The 25,748-nt window shown below is 33.6% G+C and overlaps 1 protein-coding gene across 1 annotated transcript in view; it reads left to right on the top strand.

The window, feature by feature from the left end:
• The window catches only part of LRP1B (low density lipoprotein receptor-related protein 1B), a 1,806,191-nt gene that overhangs the window by 1,517,142 nt on the left and 263,301 nt on the right, over positions 1-25,748 (top strand). The window contains exons 58-60 of the mRNA XM_010853706.1: positions 4,568-4,690; positions 6,104-6,285; positions 14,658-14,857. Of these exons, the coding sequence (XP_010852008.1) occupies positions 4,568-4,690; positions 6,104-6,285; positions 14,658-14,857 (505 nt within the window). The remainder of the gene's footprint in view (positions 1-4,567; positions 4,691-6,103; positions 6,286-14,657; positions 14,858-25,748) is intronic.

The raw sequence follows: 25,748 nt of genomic DNA, 5'->3' as shown, positions 1-25,748 counted from the left end.
ATATGCAGAGTACATCATGAGAAACGCTGGGCTGGAAGAAGCACAAGCTGGAATCAAGATTGCTGGAAGAAATATCAATAACCTCAGATATGCAGATGATACCACCCTTATGGCAGAAAATGAAGAACTAGAGCCTCTTGGTGAAAGTGAAAGAGGAGAGTGAAAAAGTTGGCTTAAAGCTCAACACTCAGAAAACTAAGATCATGGCATCTGGTCCCATCACTTCATGGCAAATAGATGGGGAAACAGTGAAAACAGTGGCTGACTTTATTTTTGGGGGTGCCAAAATCACTGCAGATGGTGATTGTAGCCATGAAATTAAAAGACGCTTACTTCTTGGAAGGAAAGTTTGACCAACTCAGACAGTATATTAAAAAGCAGAGACATTACTTTGTCAACAAATGTCCGTCGAGTCAAGGCTATGGTTTTTCCAGTAGTCATGTATGGGTGTTAGAGTTGGACTACAAAGAAAGCTGAGTGCTGAAGAATTGATGTTTTAGAACTTTGGCATTGGAGAAGACTCTTGAGAGTCCCTTGGATGGCAAGCAGATCCAACCAGTCCACCCTAAAGGAGATCAGTCCTGGGTGTTCACTGGAAGGACTAATGTTGAAGTTGAAGCTCCAATACTTTGGCCACCTTATCCAAAGAGCTGACTCTTTTGAAAAGACCCTGATGCTGGGAAAGATTGAGGGCAGGAGGAGAAGGGGACAACAGAGGAAGAGATGGTTCGATGGCATCACCGACTCAATGGACATGAGTTTTGGTAGACTCAGGAGTTGGTGATGGACAGGGAGGCCTGGCGTGTTGCAGTTCATGGGATAGCAAAGAGTCGGACATGACTGAGTGACTGAACTGAACTGAACTGAATCACTAGTACTTAAGGCGGTATGAATTTCAGACAATTAGTGTAGTTTATGGAAATGAAGAGTGTATGAGGAAGATAAAGAAATCCATGCGGACCCTGGACACCTGTGTCTTTGGAGAGCATTTGTTAGTGGTGACCACTGAGGAAGGATGTAATGACCCAAGAAATTAAAAACAAGCTTTAAAGTTTTGACTGTGGGTTGCTTGAAATATACCATTTTTGTTAGGAAATTTGTTTTTAACCACAATTTCATCATAGCATTATAGAAAGTTTCAAGGAGTTCTAGAGAGTAAAACCATTTTTTTTTCCTCAAAGATTTTTCTACATATGTAGACTGAAGTAGAAAATATCAGTAATTGGCTCTCTACACTTGTTCCCAGTCAAAATAAATCAAAGGACAACATCCTTGCCTTAATTATTTGGAAATTTTGTGCATAGTTAATTAGGAAGAATAATTTACTATAATACCTTAAATTTTACTCTAATACCTTAATTTTATTGAATATAATAAAGAGAACAAGTTCTCTTTATTGTATTAGTTGCAATCTCATGAAGCTTTATAGCATAAACTTATAACAACTGGTAGAACATTTTTACCCTATATATTTTAAAATGCAGTTGTAGCTAAGATAGCTATAACTTAAATTCATACAACACATTTAAAAAATGTACATGGATTTTAGAAATGAAAATTAATCAAGTAGCTTTCCAATATGTTATCCAATTCAATTCTAGCAGTGCCTTTAATTCCAGTAAAATTGTATAAAGAAACAAAACATAATTTTCTAAATTAATCATCTTGAATCAAAGGGTACAAATCTTCAACCACAGAAATAAAAGAAGCAAGTAGGATTTTGATGAAACCAATTTTCAGCTCTGAAACCACGGGATGACTGTAGCTTTTTGACATTATTTTGACCATGACCTTGACTGTTTTAATGTTCCTTGCATATGATTCTGCAAAAAGAGTTTTGCACTGTTTTCTGTAGAGATTAAGAATAAAGCTGTAGGAAAATAACTAGTTTGTCTTGATAGATATGTCAGAATTCTAAGCTTCAATACCTCTGCATCCAAGGATTTAATTTATTATAGTTGACTTGCTAAATTTGGAACTGGATTTTCATTATCTAAATTGATTATTGTAAAGAATGGAATAGGGTAATTCTGCCAAGATTGGAGATTGTGGGTAAATCTTTGCTAAAGTGAGAAACAAGTTTCTGTCCATATCTTTCTTAAAGAGCTCTAATTTATCTATCTGCATCGCCAGTCCATCACAAAACCCTAACCCATACCTTATTCTTTCAATTAAAAGTGATTTTGAACAGAAAGAAGATCATAGATTACTATTGAATCTATTAAGTGCTCTACAGAACTTGGAATATATTCAATTTATGATTTAGAATCTTGATTGATTTTGCATAGATAACTTCTTAGATTGAATGCTTATGTGTATTTAGTTAGGGAGTCCTCCAAATTTTAGTGTGCAAATGAATATTTAATGAATCTTTTGAATCTGAGACTGAATGTTAGTTGCATTTTTTTAGCATTTATAATCATTATTCTTGATTAGTGATGCCATCTGAAAGAAGTATATTTGTATTTATTCATCTGGGCATAGTGGGTTTAGGCTATTTAGGGTTAACTTTATAATCTGGAACTGAAAAAAAGATTGCTTCTTTTAGGACAAATGAAAGCATAAGATTTGAGCCTGTGATTTTCAACAACATCATGCTGACAATTTAGCCTGACTATGAGAAGAAAAAAATCAGTTTTTGCCAGAACCTACTCTGAGTTCCATACATAGGTGATTTTTAGTCTTGGAGGTCACTGGAAAGAAGTAAAATCTGAATAGCAAAAATTTAGCCTTTGCCAGAGTTTTATTAATGGAGAAGGCAATGGCACCCACTCCAGTACTCTTGCCTGGAAAATCCCATGAGCGGAGGAGCCTGGTAGGCTGCAGTCCATGGGGTTGCAAAGAGTCGGACATGACTGAGCGACTTCACTTTCACTTTTCACTTTCATGTACTGGAGAAGGAAATGGCAACCCACTCCAGTATTCTTGCCTGGAGAATCCCAGGGACGGGGAAGCCTAGTGGGCTGCCATCTATGGGGGTCGCACAGAGTCGGACATGACTGAAGCGACTTAGCAGAAACAACAGCAGCAGAGTTTTATTAAAAAGTGTGTATCTCTGATGCTGTGTTGTTATAAAATTATGAATTTTGAGAATAAATGTGGAAACTGAACTCAGATTTAGGAATTAACCACCCTTCCCCAAGGACTTCCCAAGCGGCTCAAGTGGGAATCCACCTGCCAATTCAAGAGTCACAGGAGATGCAGGTTCAATAGCTGGTCAGGCAGATCTCCTGGAGGAGGAAATGGCAACTGACTCCAGTACTCTAACCAGAATAATTCTGTGAACAGAGGAGCCCGATGGGCTACCGTCCATGGGGTCAAAAAGAGTTGAACACACTGAGCAACTGAGCACACATCCTTTCCCAAATTAATCAAAGCAAACCACAGGAAAACAAAACAAAACAGCAGCAACAAAAAACAATTGCCTTGGAGATGCTAATCCTTACCTACAGGATTATAAATACTCATAAGCGACCCCTAAACCAATTTGTGACTTTAATGACAACTTCAGAGTAAATATTTATGTAAAAATCTTACATCAGATATAAAGATAAGGCAAATATCTCTGGGGCTTTCCCAAATGTCTGTGATGTCAACTCATTTTAATATATAAGAGTTTATATATTAATAAATTAATATTCAACCCTCAAAGTGAGTTAACACAATTGCAATCTTGATTCAAGTTTTGTTAGCTCATTGGGATGCTAAATCTATGAGCCTTAACAATAGGTCAGAATTAAACCAACCCCTGGGCAATCATTTGTACGCCTCAACAGCTGAGAAGATTCTCAGATCCTAGTGAACAATCCTCAAATCAAATCAGTGAAACAGTGAAACTGCCAAAGGAGCTGTGTTATCCAAAAATCCATCAGCTGAATTCACATTCAATTTTGTTATCTGCTAAAAAATGCACTAACTGTGAGTCTGAAAGGAAGGATTTCCTCACATTTCTACCATGTGGAATAAAAAGATGTTAACCAAGTTCCTCTTTGGTTAAATATTCACTAAAGTTTTAACTTTAAATTCGAATATGGCACTGTATTGCCTAACAGGCTGCTTGAAGCATGAGAAAAACAGAGACTGTTAGTATGTTGTTGAAACAAAGGCTGTTAGGGAAAGTAAACTTTGAAAATCTTTTCTGACTTTCATCAGATATCTATCAAAATCTTATCTTAAATTATTGGGGATTGTCTACCTTTTCAATTTAGATGTATACTCATAATAGCATCAAATTAATATTAACCTAAAATGAAAATCTTTTCCTTTATCTCTCTAAAAGAAATTTTTCCCATATTATTGACTATTTACTTAAACTGCTTTCTTTAAACACTCCAATATTTTTCCTAATTGGAAATATGCTCACATAAACTATGGAACATCTTATGTGTACGATATAGAGAAAATGTAAACATATGATGCTTTTACAAAGAATTGGTCACAGATTTTTTTTATTGTAAAACTGTAACTATTTAGATTCAAAGGGAAATATTGATTCTTATGAATTCCTAAAATATTATAAGAAGATTTCTCTTAACTATTATTCAAATATATTCTTTTTTATTTTTAGGGATTAAACAATGTTATTGGTATAGACTTTGATTACAGAGAAGAATTTATCTATTGGATTGATTCCAGTCGACCGAATGGCAGTCGCATAAATAGAATGTGTTTAAATGGAAGTGATATTAAGGTATCTAGATATTACAATGATGAGATAATTCAATATTGTATTGGTATGGTTAAATTGAATAGAAAATGTTATTTGATGGTAATGACATGACTCATAGAATGTATTAGGTTGATTTGAATTTCACATTTGTACAGTGTGTTAATATATATTTTAAATATGAAATTGGAGATTCTTATCCATGTTTCATTATAACATGATTGCTATAAGATAAAAATCAAATTGAGTAAATGAATCTGAAAACTTATATTCACAACCATATATAATGTGAGGAATACTTTCAGCTTGAATGATTAGTGCCTGAGATTTAATTGTGTTGATTTATATGAAAGAAAATGTTGAGTTAGAGAATTTGTAATTGAAAAAATAATTATTAGAATGTAGATTGAAATTATAGCACTATTATTTTGCTATAGAAGGGAATAGTTGAATACATTTGTGTAAAATCATGAATGCTTTGAGTGGAGAACATCAAAATTAAACACGTCACATTCTAGATGTGAACTACTCTACTTGACACCATTTCTATGCTAATTTGGGTTTTAAAATAAAATCATTTGCACTGTATATATGTACTAAAATATATTAAAAGAAGTTCAAATTCAAGTAGATTGAACCCTTCTATTACTTAAAAAAATTTGAAGCCATTTATAATATTGTATATAGAGCTTTGGTGGAAGCAATTAATTTTTAAAATATTAATGAAATCTTGAAATTATATATATACTTATATATATGTACACACACATATATATAATACCAAAATAATCAGTAGGTTGCATAATTCAGAATAAATGTTATTGGTTTTTTAAATACAGCATATTTGTGCATACATAGCCTATATCCTTATTATATTTGACATAGGTTGCAACTGAACACAACTGTTGAATGAATACATTTCTACTTCCCTTTCGTTAGGTTAAATACTTAATGTATATTTTTGCTTATATTCTTTCTTTCTTTGTAATAGGTAGTTTAAGTAGGGCAAAGACAGTTGGGGGAGTGTTGAATTAATTGATATCTCCCCAAGAACCTGTTATTAATAGATGATATCAATTATTTTTCGTGCTAGTATGGGTGTGCCTCTACCTGTAATAGAATTTTTGCCCCAAATTTTGAGAGAATAAGTAAACTGTAATGAAAATATAATAAACAACTGTGTAGCCATCCAACAACTTTCTATTTTGGTGTTTCTTTCATTAAACCTTTATGGAATTTCTAGGGGCCTGATTACATATTGAGTAATCTCACAAACAAGTAATTTTATTAGGTAAATTGTTCTATATGTTGTGCTTATCTAAATTCCTTTTCAGTGTTTAAATACAATTATGTATCTCTAAAAAAATCAAGAAGTAATTGCTTTGTTCTTATTCTAGGCATTTAAAATGTTAACTTTTTAAATTCTTATTTTGTTAGGTAGTGCATAACACAGCCGTCCCCAATGCACTTGCTGTCGATTGGATTGGAAAAAACCTCTATTGGTCTGACACAGAAAAAAGGATCATTGAAGTATCCAAACTTAATGGCTTATACCCTACTATACTTGTTAGCAAAAGGCTGAAGTTTCCCAGGGACCTGTCTTTAGATCCTCGTGCTGGGTTTGTAACAAACATTGAAAATCTTAAAGCTTAAGACTGTGGATTATGTTCAATATGGTAAATCCTGGTCTGTAGACTTTAACCTGGGAACCAATGAAAAGTGTAAATGTGTAGAAGTTTTAACTGAGAAATCAAAAATACAAATCTGACTATCACAGAGAAAGAGAAAATTAAAATGATGGAATTTTAGAGCAAGTATTTTTTAAGGTTTTAAACACAGCTTTTCTAACAAACCAATAAGTGTATGAAATGAATAAAACACAGTTTTATCCAATTATAATGCCTTTAAATCTTGGAGGAAAGAGAAGCAAAGATAAACTCTTAGATACTGTTTTACAGCATTTGTAGTAGTCAAGAATGGAGGTATTGCAATTCCTGAACAACTTTACAGCAGGAGACAAAAGTAGTATCTATGAATAATAAATAGCAGTGCATTATCCACGCATTCATAGGGAAAAGCGTAGTGGGAATATCAGGGAAGAATGATATTAGTGTTGGATTTTATTTGCATTTCTTTGTGAGAATGAAGAACAAGTCATCGTAAGGATCAAGGACAGCTGGCTGGAGAATTTAGATGAGGGATGAACACACATTTAAGTGTCAAATCTGCTTGCTAAAGTTCTATATTTTATGACCATTATCATTTACTTTCAATTATGTTATTTTGGTAGGTAGAGAACGCATATCATTCTCTTTTTTTAACACTATAATTTGAGTGATTACATACTCCAAAATGATCTCTGTAGAAGTTCAACCTATTGAACATGTTTTTAAAGTAACAAATTTAGAGAAAATTTGCTTTTTAAAAATATCACACATTTGCAATAAACAAGTATTATACTAACTCTAGTGCTCTGAATTTTCTGCTGTCTTAATTAATTTCCCATTAAATAGTTCACCAAATCACTGCTTTTACCATATGCAATAATTAAATTTTACTTCTTGCTAATATAATGTATCTCTATTTTACTGTCTCATGTTTATAATTAACAAAGTGAGCATATTATAATGTGCATGGAACTTAATTTTAAATATTAATTTGGGTAAAAGCAATACCTAATGGGGAAGACTTGTACTGTAAATACTACAAATTGTTTCCAAGGTAGTGGTGCAAGTTTTAACTTTTCACTATATAATTATGTGGACTATTTTGTTACCTTTTAAAATATTTTCTTAAAAAAAATAAAATAAAATATTTTCTTTACCATAGTAACAAAAGAGTATCAATTCTATTTTAAATGAAACAGAGTCACAGTGGAGTCTGATTCTATAGATAGTACAAGAAATAATGGTCAGATACTGTTTGGCTATCATCATCATTCATTCAAAAGAATATGTATATTTGAGTCATTTGGTATTTTATCAGAAGATATTTTAGTTTGTCCATTGTCCTTTTCTTCAAATCAGTATGTCTGTCTTAGCTCTCATCTCATAATTTTCAAGATGCTTTATTTTCCAAATAAAAGAAGCATTATTTGTTAATAACAGTAAAAGAAGCATTATTTGTTAATAACAGTATTTTGAAATTTCCTATTTATAAAGCAAAATGTATCCTACCCTAGTGAACACAGCTGAATCTAGCATTAAGGTTTATTTCTCCCAGGTGGGAGTTATTAACCCATAAACTGATGCAGTCTGAACTTATCATCAATATAAACCTGCCAAAAGTGTCAATTAAGATGATAAAATATTAAACTATTGCAGATATTATGAAAGACTCCTTTGATTCCATTTTAAATAATATTTGAGGTATGATATGGAATCCCAGATTATAACCCAAGAAACAGAAAAATCAGGTATTTTTATGAAATGATTAAAGACGTATAACAACAGATAAACAGATTCTAACAAATAAAATTTAATGACACCTTTTTATTTATACTGTTTTCCTGGTTCCCCAGAGTGAGACAATAGGGCAACTTGGATTTTAGTTTATATGAGATGAGCTTCAGGATGGAAATGCCATAGCTGTCTAAATTATTATACAATCTTGCTCCAAAAATGACAGCTTAAATTCTGAGTATTCAGTAAAGGTGGAATTTAACTTTTCTATGTCTGATTGCTATCATAATTTGCATATGTTTTGAATATACCAATACTACTACTACCCCTGTTTTCTTGAGAAGTGTAATCTCTGTTCCAATATTTAGTGAAGAACAGAGCAAGGATTGTTTAGGGAAGATAAAGATCATTGGAATGTCTAATCTAATAAAGCATCTATAAACATTTAAAAGGTAGCTTGGGGATACTTTCTTATAATGGTAGCACGTCAATGGTATCATTTTGGATATGTTGGTTAGTAAGAATGGAAAAGAAAATAGATCATCTTTCTGGTTATTATGTTAAAATTCAGCTGAAATCCAATTATCCCAGTTATTCTATTATTGATTGGGAATCAGTGTACTAATTTAATCATAAATTTGGGGTGATTAATATCATATATATTTAGTATTTATAAACAATAATTTATACAGAAGAGATATAGATGCATTTTAAAGTAGAATAGAAAATATAAAACTGTAATATAAAATATAAAACAATAACTATGCTTGTTATTGTTATTGTTCAGTCACTCAGTAATGTCCAACTCTTTGCAACTCCATGGACTGCAGCACTTCAGGCTTCCCTCTCCTTCACCATCTCCCAGAGCTTATTAAAACTCATGTCCATTGAATCAGTGATGCCATCCAACCATCTCATCCTCTGTTGTCCCCTTCTCCTGCTGCCTTCGATCTTTCCCAGCATCAGGGTCTTTTCTAATGAGTCAGTTCTTCCCATCAAGTGGCCAAAGTATTGGAGTTTCAGCTTCAGCATCAGTCCTTCCAATGAATATTCAGGACTGATCTACTTTAGGATGGACTGGTTTGATTTCCTTGCAGTCCAAGGGACTCTCAAGCCTCTTCTTCAACACCACAGTTCAAAAGCATCAATTCTTCAATGCTCAGCCTTCTTCATGATCCAACTCTCACATCCATGCATGACTACTGGAAAAGCCATAGCTTTGACTAGACAGACCTTGGCTATGCCGGCATAGTAATGTCTCTGCTTTTTAATATACTGTTAAATTTGTCATAGTTTTTCTTCCAAGGAGCAAGTGTCTTAAAAATTTCGTGGCTGTAGTAACCATCTGCAGTGATTTTGGAGCCCAGGAAAATAAAGTCTGTCATTGTTTCCCCATCTATTTGCCATGAAATAATGGGACCAAATGCCATGATCTTTTTTTTTTTTGAATGCTGAGTTTTAAGCCAGCTTTTTCACTCTCCTCTTTCACTTTCATCAAGAGGCTCTTTAGTTCCTCTTCACTTTTTGCCATAATGGTGGTGTCATCTTCATATCTGAAGTTATTGATATTTCTTCCCACAATCTTGATTCCAGCTGTGCTTCATCCAGCCCAGTATTACTTATGGTGTATACTGTATATAAATTAAATAAGCAGGGTGACAATACAGCCTTGACGTACTCCTTTCTCAGTTTGCAACCAGTCCGTTATTCCATGCCTGCTTCTAACTGTTGCTTCTTGACCTGCATACAGGTTTCTCAGGAAGCAGGTAAGGTGGTCTGGTATTCCCATCTCTTTAAGAATTTTCCACAGTTTGTTGAGATCCACACAGTCAAAGTCTTTGGCGCAGTCAATAAAACAGAAGTAGATTTTTTTTTCTGCAATTTTCTTGCTTTTTATATGATTCAATGAATTTTGGCAATTTGATCTCTGGTTCTTCTGCTTCCTCTGCCTTTTCTAAATTTGGGCTTGAACATCTGGAAGTTTCGGTTTACTTACTGTTGAAATCTGGCTTGGAGAATTTTAATCGTTACCTTTCTAGCACGTGAAATGAGTGCAATTGTGTGGTAGTTTTAACATTCTTTGGCATTGCCTTTCTTTGGGATTAGAATGAGCATACTTTTATCTTTAAAATGTCACTTCAACATAACAAAAATTCATTGTCATAGACATTAAATTGAAGTATGTTATGACTGGTTAACAGAAAATAAATCCATCTGCTCATTCATTTATTCAACTCATATTTCTCCAGAGTACATCTGTCACTCTTCTAGGTTTTGTATAAAAATAAAAGATACAACCCCTGTTTCAAAGTACTGGTTCAGTTAGTAGGCAGATGAGCAAATAATTATCATACAATGCAGTACCTCTAAAGTCAAGAAAACAGAACATGTGTCTGTCTCAACTGGAATCAGTGAGATTTTCCTGGACAAGACTGGTGAAGTATGAATTAGCCAGGTTATGTGATCCACTTCAGAGCAGGACGCAATTCAGGCAAAAAGAAGTTTTATGGAAAAGTAAAGACATATAGGACAGCATGGCATATCCAAAGAGTTGAAAAAAACTCATACAAAGGGAGAAAATTAACTATATATAATTGTGGAACTTTGATACCAGTTTATAGAGTAAAAAGGAGCTAGGAATAAATCAAAATGTAATGCAACACAACAATAGCAATGAAACAAACCTTACAAGACTTGTGGCTTGGGCAAGGCAGGTAAACAGAAAAATGACTTCCTCAGAATAGGAGGAACATAGGAAAAGGGGCGGATATAAGAAAGTGCGGTGACCTATTGGGAGTCGGAGTTCCAAATAATAATAATGATAATGATAATGATAATGATGATCACTACCACTTCTATAGTATTTTACAAATTAGAAAAATCTGTCTGTGTTATATCACTTTAGATGCTTATATTGCTTTCTCAGAATCTCTGAAAAAGACATGATTGTCTTTATTATTATATTTTTAGTACAAATAAGAACAGATTTCCCTGGTGGCTCAGAGAGTAAAGTATCTGTCCGCAATGTGAGAGACCTGAGTTTGATTCCTGGGTTGGTAATTTCCCCGAGAGAAGGAAATGGTTTACCCGCTCCAGTATTCTTGCCTGGAGAATTCCATAGACAGAGGAACCTTGTGGGCTACAGTCCATGGGGTCACAAAGAGTTGGACATAACTGAACAACGAACACACACTCACAAAGAATATTCAGCCAAAATGACTAAGTGATTTTCTCAGGATCATCTAGGTAATATGATATTAAACTAGGAATTTAATTCAGTTTCCAAGATTTGGTCAGCTCTTTTCTCTATTGCATCACATTAGAGTTTACAGTAACAAAATTACCTTGAGCCATGAACAGCTTTTCCAAGAGTCATCCAAACAAGGCATAGAGAACAAAAATTTTTCCTATTTTGACAATTTGCCTTTTTACAGAATTTAAATTACTATAGATAGTATGAGTTATTTGAGAAATTAAAGAAACTGCATAATAATTACAAGCATGCCTAATTTTTAAATTGGACTTCCCAGGTGATTCAGTGGTAGAGAATCTGCCTGCCAATACAGGAGATGTCAGAGACCCAGGTTAAACCCCAGGATAGGGAAGATCCCCTGGAGGAGAAAATGGCAACCCACTCCAGTTTTTTTGCATGGAGAATCCCATGGACAGAGGAGCCTGGCAGGCAATAGAACACGCAGTGGCAAACAGTCAGACATGATGAGCACAAATGAGCTTTCACAAGCACAGGATTTACTGTGCATCTCTCTTTATGGGTGGTCAACTTCTGATGGCTTAATTTCATTACCTTTTCCATACTTAAGCCTCATTACTATACATTTGAGCTTCTCAGTAAGTCTGTACTAGACATTCTTGTCATTTTACATCTAAAATGCAACCTATTAAATATTATCCAAGTATAAAATTTATTGTAAGTAATTAGAGTTGAAAAACAAAAAATGCTTCAAAATGCTTTTCTCTGTGAGGAGAAATTATTGTTATTATCCCTTTTGAACACATAAGTAAATCCAGGCTTGGGGTAGTTAACTAGAGTGCTCAATTCACATGGGTATACCTGATATTTGAACTCAATAATCTGTTTCTAGGATTTTTATTTTTTGGTTTTAAGACTCTACATAATGTTGATTAGAAAAAAAATGACAAAACAACATTATTCATGGAATAAGAATTTTATCTGAAATATGAAAATGCTTTTTATTTTTTTAATAGTGTCTTAAAAGAACTTTTATTTATTTTATTTTTTAACTTTACAATATTGTATTGGTTTTGCCATATATCAAAATGAATCCGCCACAGGTATACATGTGTTTCCCATTCTGAACCCTCCTCCCTCCTCCCTCCCCATACCATCCCTCTAGGTCGACCTAAAAATGCTTTTTTAAAAAAGTTAGTCTGTAATTCTTGAGACCTGAGCCCTTGTTCCGGCTATCACTATTGTAACAGACTAGGACAAAGCTCATAATATTTTACAGTTTCAATTTATAATGAAGTGAATAATGAAGTGAAGGCCTGAAGCTATGTGATCTTCAAGACCTGTTGTAGCATTAAAATCTTTAAATTATACTTTATTCTAAATTCTGAAAGAGGAGAAAGATCATTGCTATCAAGAAATTTGTAAAGTCGTTTTGAAGATAAGATTTATGCTCAAAGAGCTACTAGTGGGAATAAGATTTTCCATGTCATTTTCCATTGAGGTAAAATTGTTGTTCCTTCATTGGCACCTCCATGGTAAAAAAACTTTCATCATAATATTCTTTAAATCTTTGATTTAGTATTCACCTCTATTGTATTCATTGAGAGATCTTTGATAGCAAAATTATATGTTTACCTCTGTGTTCTCAGTGCTAAGTAATGTTTGATATATTATGACCTCAGTGAATCACTGTTTCAAGACACATTTTTCAATCCACTTAAGAATGGCTTGGGGATTTATCAGAGATGCCCCACCAACTGATTTATTGAGTTAGATTCTCTGATCTGAAGCACAAGAACCTGTGTCATTACTGCTTTGTGGGTTCCTATGTGCATGATATATGTGTTGTTCAATTATACAGATGATAAAGAAATTCTGTAGACCAGAAAGAGCTAAAGCAGAGTTTTGTAAAGTTTGTTTCCTGCAACCTGCTCTAGGAAAATAAATGGTATTACCCAAAACTATGTGCTAAAAAAGGATATCATAGCTCTATCTTAGACAATCATTATATGTATACCATATTAACAGCTATGAGAAGTCCTATAATTAAAAAGAGGATGCTTACTTTGCTTAACAAAACCATTTTTCAAATATATAATTTTATAACATACCTTGAAAAATGTGAACTGACACAAATCAGAGAAAAATTTGTGGAGAACAGAGGAGACAATATAAGTTATGTCTGAATGAAAATATCTATATAATTGAAGAGACAGGAGCAAGGCAGATGATATGATGAAAGCACAGAAGTGAAAATTATAGGACTATAAATTCTCCAAGTAGAGCTCAGTTCACACATTTCAAAGTGGAAAGTCATCTGTAGAAGTCTGTTTGTGTCTCATAATGAAAAATTTGAATATCAAGGAGAGAATTTCAAGCCTCAAACTCTTACTGAACTTTCTGAGGGTAATGTAAGAGCTGTTGGACTCCATAAAATATGTTCTTCCTCTTCTTTCTGGTATCTTGGTTCAAGATGGTGATAATATTAGCCAAATTAAAAGTTCAGAATACAAATAAAAATTTAGATTTGCTATTACACAGAGGTCAGATTATTTGAAATTCATAATTTACTATGTTGTTGCTGTTATTTGGTTGCTAAATCATGTCCAACTCTTTTTGACCCCCTGGACTATAGCCCACAGTACTTCTCAGTCCATGGAATTTCCCAAGCAAGAATGCTGGAGTGATTTACCATTTCCTTCACCAGGGGACTTTCCCAACCAAGGGATCAAACCTGTGTCTCCTGACAGGTGGATTCTTTACCACTGCTTCACCAGGGAAACCCCATAATTTAATGACCTCAAAAACTTTATATTCATCTCCAAAAATTTGTAATACATTTTTGACAGCATTTAATGGAGGAAATTATTTTTCACTTTTGTAATTCCCTTAATTTTATATGATTTTAATTAATTTAAAGAATCACAATTATCTAGTGGCTACCACATTGAACAATGAACATCTAAGAAAGTACAATCTACTCCTCCATAATTCATTTTGAATTTTTCATAGGTAAAACAAAAGAAAAAAACACATCTAGGTTGTTTTATTCCTCTAACATTATAGATGCATTTTGAAAGTTTACATCTTTCATTTTGGGCATCTGTAATTTGTTAACAGTTCCTGAAATGTTATATACATGACATGCTTAAAATTGCTAAAGGAAACATGCTTAAAATTATCTGGATATTTCAAAGTATACTACATATTTTTTACAAAATCATAGCAAAAGTTTGCACTAGAGTATGCTTTTGCAAACTGCAATTTAGAGAGATACAAGAATTAATTTGGGAATAGCTGAGTAAATAAGAGAAATACTGTATGGTGTTTTATTCCCTGAGTGATTGTGAATAATATGCCTGCTGATTTTCTTTTCTAGGTATTTGTATTGGATTGACTGCTGTGAGTACCCTCACATTGGCCGTGTTGGAATGGATGGAACCAATCAGAGTGTTGTCATAGAAACCAAGATTTCTAGACCTATGGCACTAACAATAGATTATGTCAACCATAGACTCTATTGGGCTGATGAAAATCATATCGAGTTTAGCAACATGGATGGATCTCACAGACACAAAGGTTAGTCCAGTAGCACAAATGACTCAGTATTTCACCAGTTATAAAATACTCATTTAGGAAAAAAAAAAAAAAAAAATATATATATATATATATAGTTTTTTATATACTTTCATCAAATACATTTCTTAATTTAATATTACATTATTATATTCCTTTGTGACAATGTTGGTAAATAAGAACTAGATCTGTTTATTCAGAACTTGTATAATCATGCATAAAAATCATTAACATTGTCAATGTTTTCTCTAATTGCATTTTTCTAAATAGTTTTTATAGCAAGTAGATGATACTTTTATAAGTTAATATATACATATATCCCAATGGAATTGAAGCAGAAGAATAGTTGTTTGTAAAAATAAGGTTATTATTACAATCTGGTAGGTTTTTTAAAAAAAAATACTAAGTTAAAATAAAACTCTTTAAAGACAGTGAAACAGTATTATTTACTTTATGAAACAGATTACATACATGACTAAATTTATTGTTATTTAATGAACAACAGCAACAAAAAGTAATATTAAAAATAGCTTTCAAGTTAGAATAACATTTAAGAAATTATTAGAATATGAAAAAATATGAAATAATACATATACTTTATTTTTCCACTTTTTATAACTCTGAGTAGATTATAAGACTCTAAACATAAAACAAATGAAGGAAGCAATTTGATATGAGGGGGAATTAGGGATAGGCAAAAGGTCTTAGAGGAAAAAATATCTGAGAATAAAGGAATTAATAGCAGAGGAGAAGGACATAATACAAAAGAACAGTATCAGATGAGGATGACACAAATTCAACAGAAACCACAAACAATTCAAATGAACAACTCAAAATATTTTAGATGCAGATGGCTCTTTATAGATTATATTTTCCCCACAATGAAGAGTAATCTCTTTAATATCTAGTGACCTAATGTCACCTTTGTTATTAGATGTTTTCATCTTAAGATATCTTGTAAAGTACAAGTGCAACCCCATAGACTGCGGCCCACCAGACTCCTCTGTCCATGGGGATTCTCCAAACAAGACCACTGGAGTGTATAGCTATGCCCTCTTCCAGGGCATCTTCCCAACCCAGGGATCAAACCCAGGTCTCCTGCATTGCAGGTGATTTCTTTACCAGCTGAACCACCAGGGAAGTTAATTTTCAGTGGGAGGTTCCAAGCAAAGCCTATACATTTGTATGGCTTCTCTTAAGAGACTGATTTCTTCTCTGGCAGTAAGCTTAGATCAAAGCATCTGGAAGAAGAAAAGAGATGAGCTGTTAAGGAAGAGAGGATTTTTTATAATTTAATACTGTCAGATGAGGCTCTGCAAATTTATGCCAGTGTGGAGAAGGATGAAGCAACCAAGTTTTAAAAAAGAAAACTTTTTAAGTTGGAAGAGGCAAGTGGAATTAGGGCATTAAGAAGTACAAACTCCTATGTATAAAATAAAATATCTACAAAGATATAGTTTATAGCACAGGGAATATAGCCAATATTTTATAACAACTTTAAAAGCATAATCTATAAAATATTGAATCACTCTGTTGTATACCTGAACCAAATATAATATTGTGAATCAATTATACCATATAAAAAACAAATTTATAAAATAAATAGTAAAGGAGATTTACATCACTGAAATCACATCACTTCATAATTCTGCCCAAGTTATTTTTCAGTTGTTGTTTAAGCAAATATGTTCTTCTAACTAAACGTACTAACAGAAAGTGCTTAGAGGTGCTTTTTTAAGTGTGGAACATTGAAGTATGACAAGTGTAGTTGGATGAGTCACTTATTGAGGTGTTGGCATTCCAATTACAGAGATAAAGAAACTCATCAAGATGCAATTGGAATGAAGAGTTATTTAAAGATCACTTTAGGGTTTTAATTACAGCAAAAATAATGTTGACAAATCAAAATTACATTTAGCATTCAGCAGTTATATCTCCTCTGAAGAATCAATAATGAAATGTTCTGCAACATTCATAGATGATATAATTGAAAGTTTTATTGTAGCAATCAGTGATTTCCCCACATAACCATTTTTGGCATGTATATAAAGCACTAAGTTGTTATAATGTAGTTCTCTGTGCTAAAATTTCAATGTACAATAAAATTTAAACACTTTTTGTTTAGATAGGTGAGTATTTAAAATATATTCTAGCATCAAATATTTGCCTATTTTTATTTGAGACTTTTATTTGAATAACAAAAACTGTAGTTAAATTATCTATTAGAAACTGTTGATTCTATCCCTGTCCCATTATTTTAAAATTATGTCAGATATGTTTATAATTAATGCTTTGAAAACTCGAAATAAATGTGTGTAAATGAAGTATCTTTCAGTCATAGTCTTGTGATGGCTTTGGTAGATGGACATATATAGTAAGAAGTGAAACTAAATTTACTAAAGAGTGAAATATTTGACTGAAAGATATTCAGATATGATTATATTAACATTTAAAAATTTGACTTTTGAAAATCCCTTGAGGCTCTAGGTGGGGAGAAAAGGAAAGTAAAAGTAGTTGCTGTCTTCAGAAATATTTCCTCCTGAAGGCTTTCTCAGAAAAACTAATGAAAAATTCATTAAGTGTCTTATTAGGCATCTGCCAATATCTAAATGCAAGCCAATAGTTATGTGGTAGTTACTAACAAGCTACTAATTGTAGACAGCCTTAATTATGCCATCTCCACAGCCAATGAAAAAACGTCAATCATTTACAGTGTTTGTAAAGAGGAATAGGATTTTTCAACTCCTTGAATTTGTCCCCTAAAGACATCAGAAACACTGTGATTTTCTATTTGTATATTTAGAGTTGGAAAATGAGACTTTTATAACAAGAATAACTTTTGTGTTAGGCTGGTCACTGACCTCACTTCTCTCTTAACCAGACTAGTATTATTGCTCCCATTTATTCTTTTTATTAAAAGTACAGCCGGAGCTCATCAAAGAATGGGATACATCAGTTATATCAAAGTAATCTTAGCATAAAAAGGGTGTATACAAATTTCATAATTATTATTTTTTATAAGTCAAATTTGAATAATGGAGAAAAACTAAACCATGAATGTCACTTTAGAGTTTAGAAGGTTTTCCCTCCAAAACATATCCTGGTTTAAACCATACAGTATTTTCATAAATAAAGCATCATTGTATTATTATTTATCCAGCCTAAGAATTTCTGAAAGTTCTGCATTCTGTGCCCTAATTGATAGATCAGATTACCTCCAGGAGACATGTGACTTGCAGTTTGCTTAAGAATCTACATCCATTTTTCTCTGCCACCTCTTCTAACCCAACCCACCTTCTTAACAAGTCCAAACACTAAGTAATAATTTATTTTTTTAAGGAGAGAATTTGCTATCCTGGGAACATTTAAGTGCAGTCTTAGTCCCATGAATCTTTCCCTAATTTTGTGTGGATTATTCTATTGGTTTTTACTTCAATAATTACATAATAAAATGATATAATAATACTGTAGAATAGTATGCATACTACTGGATAATTGAGACAGTTTATTTGAAATCAAATTTTCATTGTTCGTTTTTTAAATTTCTCTGATTTTTTTTGTTGTTGTTGTTAGATCTGCCCATTCATTCATTCAACAAACATTTACAATTGTCTCTTTCCATGCCATGTATTATATCAGACCCTGGAGTTACAAAGATGAATAAGTCCCTGTCTTCAAAGTACCCGTTTAGTTGTTGGGGGTGGGGAGACTGATATGCAGATAATAACATATATCAGGTTGGGATTAGAGGTATATGTATAATATTGCCAAAATTCAGGCTGGAGTAAGGAAGTGTTTGGTGAAGTGATGGGATCTTTGAAAAGTCTCAAAGATGGAGGACAAGCTCTCCATATGGGGAAATGTAGGGAGGATTAATCACACAGAGGGAACAGCATGTGCAAAGATATAATAGAGTTTTGAAGCAGCATGGGGTTTACATAATTTGTAAACTAGAAGTCATATAAGAAAAAAATAATGACACTAGATGAATAAGGGCAAATTGCTGCCAGATTGTGACAGGCCTTGTACGCTAGGTAATTTGGAATTTATCCTTTAGGTCATAGTGAGCCATTGATGGCATTTAGTTGATAGAATGCCATTATTAGATTTGACAACCACATGGAAAATGAAAGACCCTGGAAGGGCAACCAATTTAGAGGCTGTTAAAATATTTTAGAGAACATATTTGAAGTGATTAGAGCTGTGGGAATGGGGATAAAGTGTTGCATTCAGTAGTTATTTAGCAGAATAAGGAGGACAGATCTGAGAAGTTAAAATAGCAAAAATATTGGTGGTTGAGTTGCAAACATAAAATGATGATTTGTATTTTTATATACTTAACCAGGGTGAAATAACTTACAGTTTGAAAACTTATTAATTTCACATATATTTCTACATTTTTTAAAGAAATAAAAGGCACCAAACTAAGCATACTTAGAGATTCTTCTTAAAAAGCCCTGACTTAATGAGAGGTACATTTAGTTAACAGAAGGGTCAACATCAAAGAAATTCTGACAATTTACCTAGAAGAAATAGTGCAAAAGAGTGAATCTCTCTCCTCCTACTATCCCTTGATATATAAAATATGTCCAGTGAGAAACTTGCCAATTTCAGTGTTTTCCAGATTGAAATGCTGTTTTTAAGTTTAAATCTGTCTTTATGCAAAAATAGAGTGATTCTAAATATATTCTAATCACAGTGATTCTAAATAATAATATCATTCTTATAGATCTATATTTTGGGGACTGATTTCTCACCACTCCCAAACCATAATCCTCCCCTGAGAATTTTAGGCTTTGACACTTGATAAGAAGTTCTAAACCTTTATTGGAGCACAAATCTTTGGGTTTGAGTCTCAAACTGGAGTTTGAGTTTCAAACTGGAGAAGAAAAACCCTTAGTAACCTTTAAATGTTGGAGAACCTAAGGATGTGGGTGGGTTGGGGTGGTATCCACTGCTAGAAAACTTTTTCATCCTAAAATGTGTGTGTTGCTTCACTGGGTCTCAGTTGCCTCATGCAGAGAAATAAGGGTATTGGGGGAAATGGCATCAAAGGAGAATTCCAGAACTAAAGTTCTAAGCCTCAAGTTAGGTGGATCACTTTAGAATTTTTGCCAAATTCTAAAGTTTTAATTTCAGGTTAGTCTTCAATTTAACCCAGACAGGGGTTGAAAATCTTAAAAATCGTATGTATTTCCTTAATTAAAATATCAAATTGCCTATCCAATACTTAGTTTTCTCTGAGTGTTACTGCAAAAGTTATTAACATCTTTTAAAGTTGTTATTTATGACCTTATGAAATTGATAAGAGAGGAGAATACTTATGTTCTTGATAATGATGTTGTGTTAGATGTTTTGCATGTACTATTATTACTATCATTGTTGATTTTCCGTGGAAATTTTCTTGACTTACTACTATTGTTCCAAAACCTGGAACCAACCCCTTATAAACTCATACTTTATCAGAAGCCTACCATGTTCAAGAAACTGCTTGATGTAACAACACATGCTTTTTTAGTCATTCCATCAAGTGAGCACTGTGTCATTAAAGTCATTTTGCAGCAAGGAAATAGGTTTACAGAGATTAAGTAATTTGTCCAAAGTCAAAGAGCTTGTCCCTAGAATTTGAACCCAGATCTAACTGGTTCCAAAACCTCTCACACAGGTCCCTCTTGTCTTTGAAAAGTTGGCTGATGGATTTGTTGTCTGCTTGCTATAGTTTCTAATAGCAACACTTACAGCATAAATGCACTGTTACACAAATAAAAGTATATCCATACTTGAATATTTTCAGATTGATGTACAAAGTAGACATAGATAGTTACAAAACATTTGAGCAATTAGTAAACAAAAACTTAAGCCATCAGAACATTATTATTCTAAATGAAATTATATATCTTATTAAATCTAATTTTTGTATATTTATTTAGAGAGGTGAAGAAAGCAGTCATATTGTTAATAAGGTACACCTTGCTTTACATAGGGACATTTTGATTTTACTGTTTGCTCTTTCCAAACTAACTGGGAAAACTTCTAAATCTTATTTGAAAATTTATGTTATACAATTCTGAAATTTGAACACAGCAAAGATCTTTTGTCATTAATTTTATGTGTTGAAAGAATAGCTTTCTCTGAATAAAATGTCTATAAAATAGGTTACAAATATCTTCTGAGAAAAATGTCAGTCTTCACTCTGCTCATCTTTGTGTTAGAGATTCTGTTTCTCATTTAATAAAAAGAAAATGAAATACCAGAAAATTACATTTAGATAACAATTTCATTCTGCCTGCTTTTATCAAAGAACATAGATTCAGAGTTAGTTTTCCTCATTTTGTGTGAGTTGCCATTGAACTTGAGATAGAGAGGTATTTTCTTGACAAAAAGATTGAAAATACTGTGTAAACAGTAATAACAAAAGGGTCAGCTAAAAGAAACATTGTTGACCTTGAGTTTAAAAATTATTTGTTCTAGTAATTTTTTTCAGAATATTCTTCTTTGGGTCACTAAATGATTTAACCTTGTGTTAAATCAGTTGGCCATGTACATTTTTAATCCAGCATACTGAAAGAAACGTACAGTCATAACTACTAATTTCTCAGAAGAATAATCATTGGTTATGATTCTAAACTACAGTTTATCACTGAATTGTCTTTTATTTTGTGGAAAAATTGTTTAAAATTCATGTGATTATGTTGACAATAATAGTTTCTGTACTCCTAGACCTGAATCCTCATGTTGTAGGGTCAGTATTGTAGTCCAACTCTTTTGCTTGGTTATTGTTCTGGGAATCTAGTTTGTGTTTTGAGGGGGCAGTTCTGTTTGGACTTAAAAATCCGAATCCTAACCCATGCAGCGATCATCTAATCAATGTTGGGAAAATAATCCAGATCTCAGCATGCTACTGGTGAAATAGTGAAAGTCTATTTAAAAGGTTTTTTTCTGAGGGGGGAAAAACACTGAAAAAGACAAAGGGAGTATTTTGTGCTTATATATCCTGCAACTCTGTAGCTGTTGCACTTAGGTTTTCAGAAAATGTAAATATTCATTGAAGCCAACTGAAAAAAGGCAGAGAATCTAATAAACATCATCATCCAATTTTACAATATTCTAGAATGTTTCTTTCTCGGTAAGATATTGCATAGTACTTTTGAAAAAAAGTTCCCTATCATTCACAGTCCATTACAAACAGTTGACTTCACAGGCTATTTTATGCCAACGGTGTTGATGTGCTGCTGTTTACAATACAATAAAAGTTAATGGAAGGGAGCAAAATGCAATTCAGTTACTATAGAAATGTTCCTGAACCAGTAAAATAAATTGAAATTAACTGCCATTTCTAAAAAGTCTTAGAGTTTCAGTGTCAATCATGTCTTTTACTTTTGTTTCTTAAATAGAACATGTTACATTAAATTGTGTATATGTTTAAATAGATTATTAGTTTGCAAATGTCACATATATTCCATATACTATTTTAAAATATGTCAAGTATTACCATAATGTGACTTTTTCAGCCACTTTCAACAGCGTTATCTATCCCAACTGTGACATGGTACAGCCTTGGGGATTAGTAAATTTAGTTTTGGTTAGGTTACTCTCTAATCTAGGCAAGTTGCTTTGCCAAACTAGGTTCAAAGTTCTTATCCATAAAACACAACCAGTCAGTGATCTTCTAATATTTCTTAAAGGAATTGACTGAGGTTGGAACTGGGACAGAGGAGGTCTGTTCTACCAATTAGTTCACTTATCCCTAGTTATTCCTAGAACTACTAGATCACACTTGAAAATGCTTGTAATACATTACGTTCTCCTCTGTTTTTATTCTAGAAGCATATTCATAATTGTAGGAATATGTGAAGACCAGATACTACATTCATGCAAATGACTTTACCTGATAATCTGTCCCAAAGGCAAAGTGCTTTTCAAAGACTTCAGCTTTTATTAGGACTCTCAAACAAAAACATTCCTAACGCATACATATGTGGAATGTCATAACTTATATTTGCTCTGAAAATACATTTCCAAGTATCTATAAAGTTTTGTATCACCAGTAGAAAAGTCCAGAGAGTTTCAAAGTGACTGGAATATATCTTTATGAAGTGCATATAGCAGTGTTTACATCAGAGATTGGAAAGCAGTGTCATCATCAAGAGAAAGTATTTATAGGCACAGTCCAGTTTTCAAAATAAATGAGCTATAATTTATGTTGCATGCTGATACATTCTCACATTTATTAACAAAATGCCCTTTTTATAAATTAAATATTAAAGTGGCCATCTGAAAGGTGAAAGGTGCAAGTTGCTCAGTCGTGTCCAACTCTTTGCAGCCCCATGGACTGTAGCCCTCCAGGCTTCTCAGCCATGGAATTTTCCAGGCAGAAATACTGGAGGGGTTGCCATTTCCTCTTCCAAAGCATCTTCCTGACCCAGAGATCAAAGCCATGTCTCTTGTGTCTCCTAAATTGACAGGCAGACTCTTTATCACTAGCATCCCCTGGGAAGCACATATATAAGCTTATATCATGAATAATTTAAAAACATATAAGTAAGGGACAAGTGAGGCCAGTACTGTGCCCACCTGATGCAAAAAGCTGACTCATTGGAAAAGACACTGATGCTGGGAAAAATTGGAGGCAAAATAAGAAGAGGGTGTCAGAGGATGAGATGGTTAGACAGCATCACCGACTCAATGGATATGTACTTGAGCAAACTCCAGGAGACGGAGGACAAGGAAGACTGGCTGGCTACAATCCATGGGGTCACAAAGAGTTGGACACAATTTAGTAACTGAACAACAAGTGAGGAAGGGAAAAGGATTAAATTATATTAAGCTAAATATTCCTAATCTATGTAGAAAGTATATATTATTTGAGGCGATGAGTAGACAAAAGTAGGCAAGGAATTCTGGAAAAGGATAGGCAAACAATGCCTTCTGCCTTTTAATAATGGCTTTAATTTAAGGAAGGGCTCTAAGTAATTTCTATAATTTACCACCATATATTACATTTATTTAAAAAGTTTATAGATGTAAGGGTCCCACTGTAAACTACTGCATTAAAGAGGAACATATAACTTTTATTTGGACATTTAATCAGTATTCAAAATCAGCCACATATAATAGACACCCTGGTAGAATTAGCTCATATCTGCTATGTTATGACATATGCTGAATGGAAGAACTTTAGTTTTACTCCTCTTCAGGGCCTCAGTGATGGATGAACTTATTGAAAGATGCTATTTTTGTTGGAAAAAATAAATTTTGAACATTCTGTCATCATATTTGTTAATGTTGATTATTCTTAGTGTTTCTACCATTTTTTAATGCATTTCTTCATTTTTAACAATGGATTATGGATGCATTTGCCTGAATTTTTTTTTTTTTTAGTATTCTTTCCATTATGTGTGGTTGTATTAAAGAGTAGGCAAATGTTCAAATGTTCATGGAGCAAATGTTAACTGGAACATTTTGTAGCCTGTTGTAGATGGTTCTGAGGAAATAATTATTTTTAAAAAATCTTCTGCAAGATAATAACACTGAAGTGGATGCATAATTACTAAAAAAGAACGAATGTCCTAAACCCAAAGGGTGCATAAAGCATACTGTTTTTGATGGGACATTTGTAACTAAAGCTACTGACTCAGCAGCAGTCATTGTCTGGAAATTAGTATACGGTGGCCATTTTGCACTCCACCCACTCCCCTCCATTACTCTTCATAAACTAAAAACTGTTATTCACCCATATACTCACCACAGTCATGAATCTTCCACTTTCTTTGACATGTTAAACCAGTTTCTTCCATCTTCTAATTTCATCATCTGTTTATCAGCCTACACTCCTTCTGTAGCCCTTGATTCATCTCACCTCATTTTTTGAATGGTAATTGTTTTTTTGTTTGTTTAATTTCTTCCTTTTTGGTTTTCATGTTCTACTTTTTAAATTCATGCTCTGACTTCTCTACATCCTGTATTGCACATTATCCTTTTAGAAAGAAGTTGGGGAAATTGTTAGTGTCAAGGTCTCAGAAAAGAGGATTGGTGAAGATCCTGATCTTCACTTCTGAGTCAGGCTATTTCAGTCAAGCTAAATTCTGAAGGAGATCAGCCCTGGGATTTCTTTGGAGGGAATGATGCTGAAGCTGAAACTCCAGTACTTTGGCCACCTCATGCGAAGAGTTGACTCATTGGAGAAGACTCTGATGCTGGGAGGGATTGAGGGCAGGAGGAGAAGGGGACGACAGAGGATGAGATGGCTGGATGGCATCACCGACTCAATGGACGTGAGTCTGAGTGAACTCTGGGAGTTGGTGATGGGCAGGGAGGCCTGACATGCTGCGAATCATGGGGTCGCAAAGAGTCGGACATGACTGAGCGACTGAACTGAACTGAACTGAAATAGCTTGTATAGTACTGCATGGAAAATGGCTATCACTGAGGGTTTTCATTCAGGAAGAGATATGCGAGATGGAAAAAAAAAAAAAAAAACTATTGGAAGCATTACCTGGAGGGAGTTCTAGTCTCTCTACCTTTGTATCTTTTCCATGCTCCGTGTGCTAGAAAGATGACTTCTGTGGAGTGCATCACCCCGGCTCTTTTACCATTCAGCCTCATTGGATTTAAACCATGGGAAGAATTGACAGGAGATTAAAGAGTGGAAGAAGAAAGAAGCCAGAGTATTCATTAATCCCCTTTCCCTCCATGCCCAACCACAGTGGTTTAGCAGGGGCTGAGCTCCTCCACCACTTGTCCTCTGCCATTGGTGCACATGTGCCTAGATGCTTTAGTTATGTCTGACTTTTTGTAGGCCCATTGCCTGCCAGTCTATGGACTGTAGTCCACTAGGCTGCTCTGCCCGTGAGGTTCTCCAGGCAAGATTACTGGAGTGGGTTGCCATGCCCTC

This window comes from Bison bison, unplaced genomic scaffold (genome assembly GCF_000754665.1).
Source record: "Bison bison bison isolate TAMUID 2011002044 unplaced genomic scaffold, Bison_UMD1.0 scf7180017864330, whole genome shotgun sequence".
In the NCBI taxonomy this organism is placed as follows: domain Eukaryota; kingdom Metazoa; phylum Chordata; class Mammalia; order Artiodactyla; family Bovidae; genus Bison; species Bison bison.
This window is presented reverse-complemented; position numbering and strand designations above follow the sequence as displayed.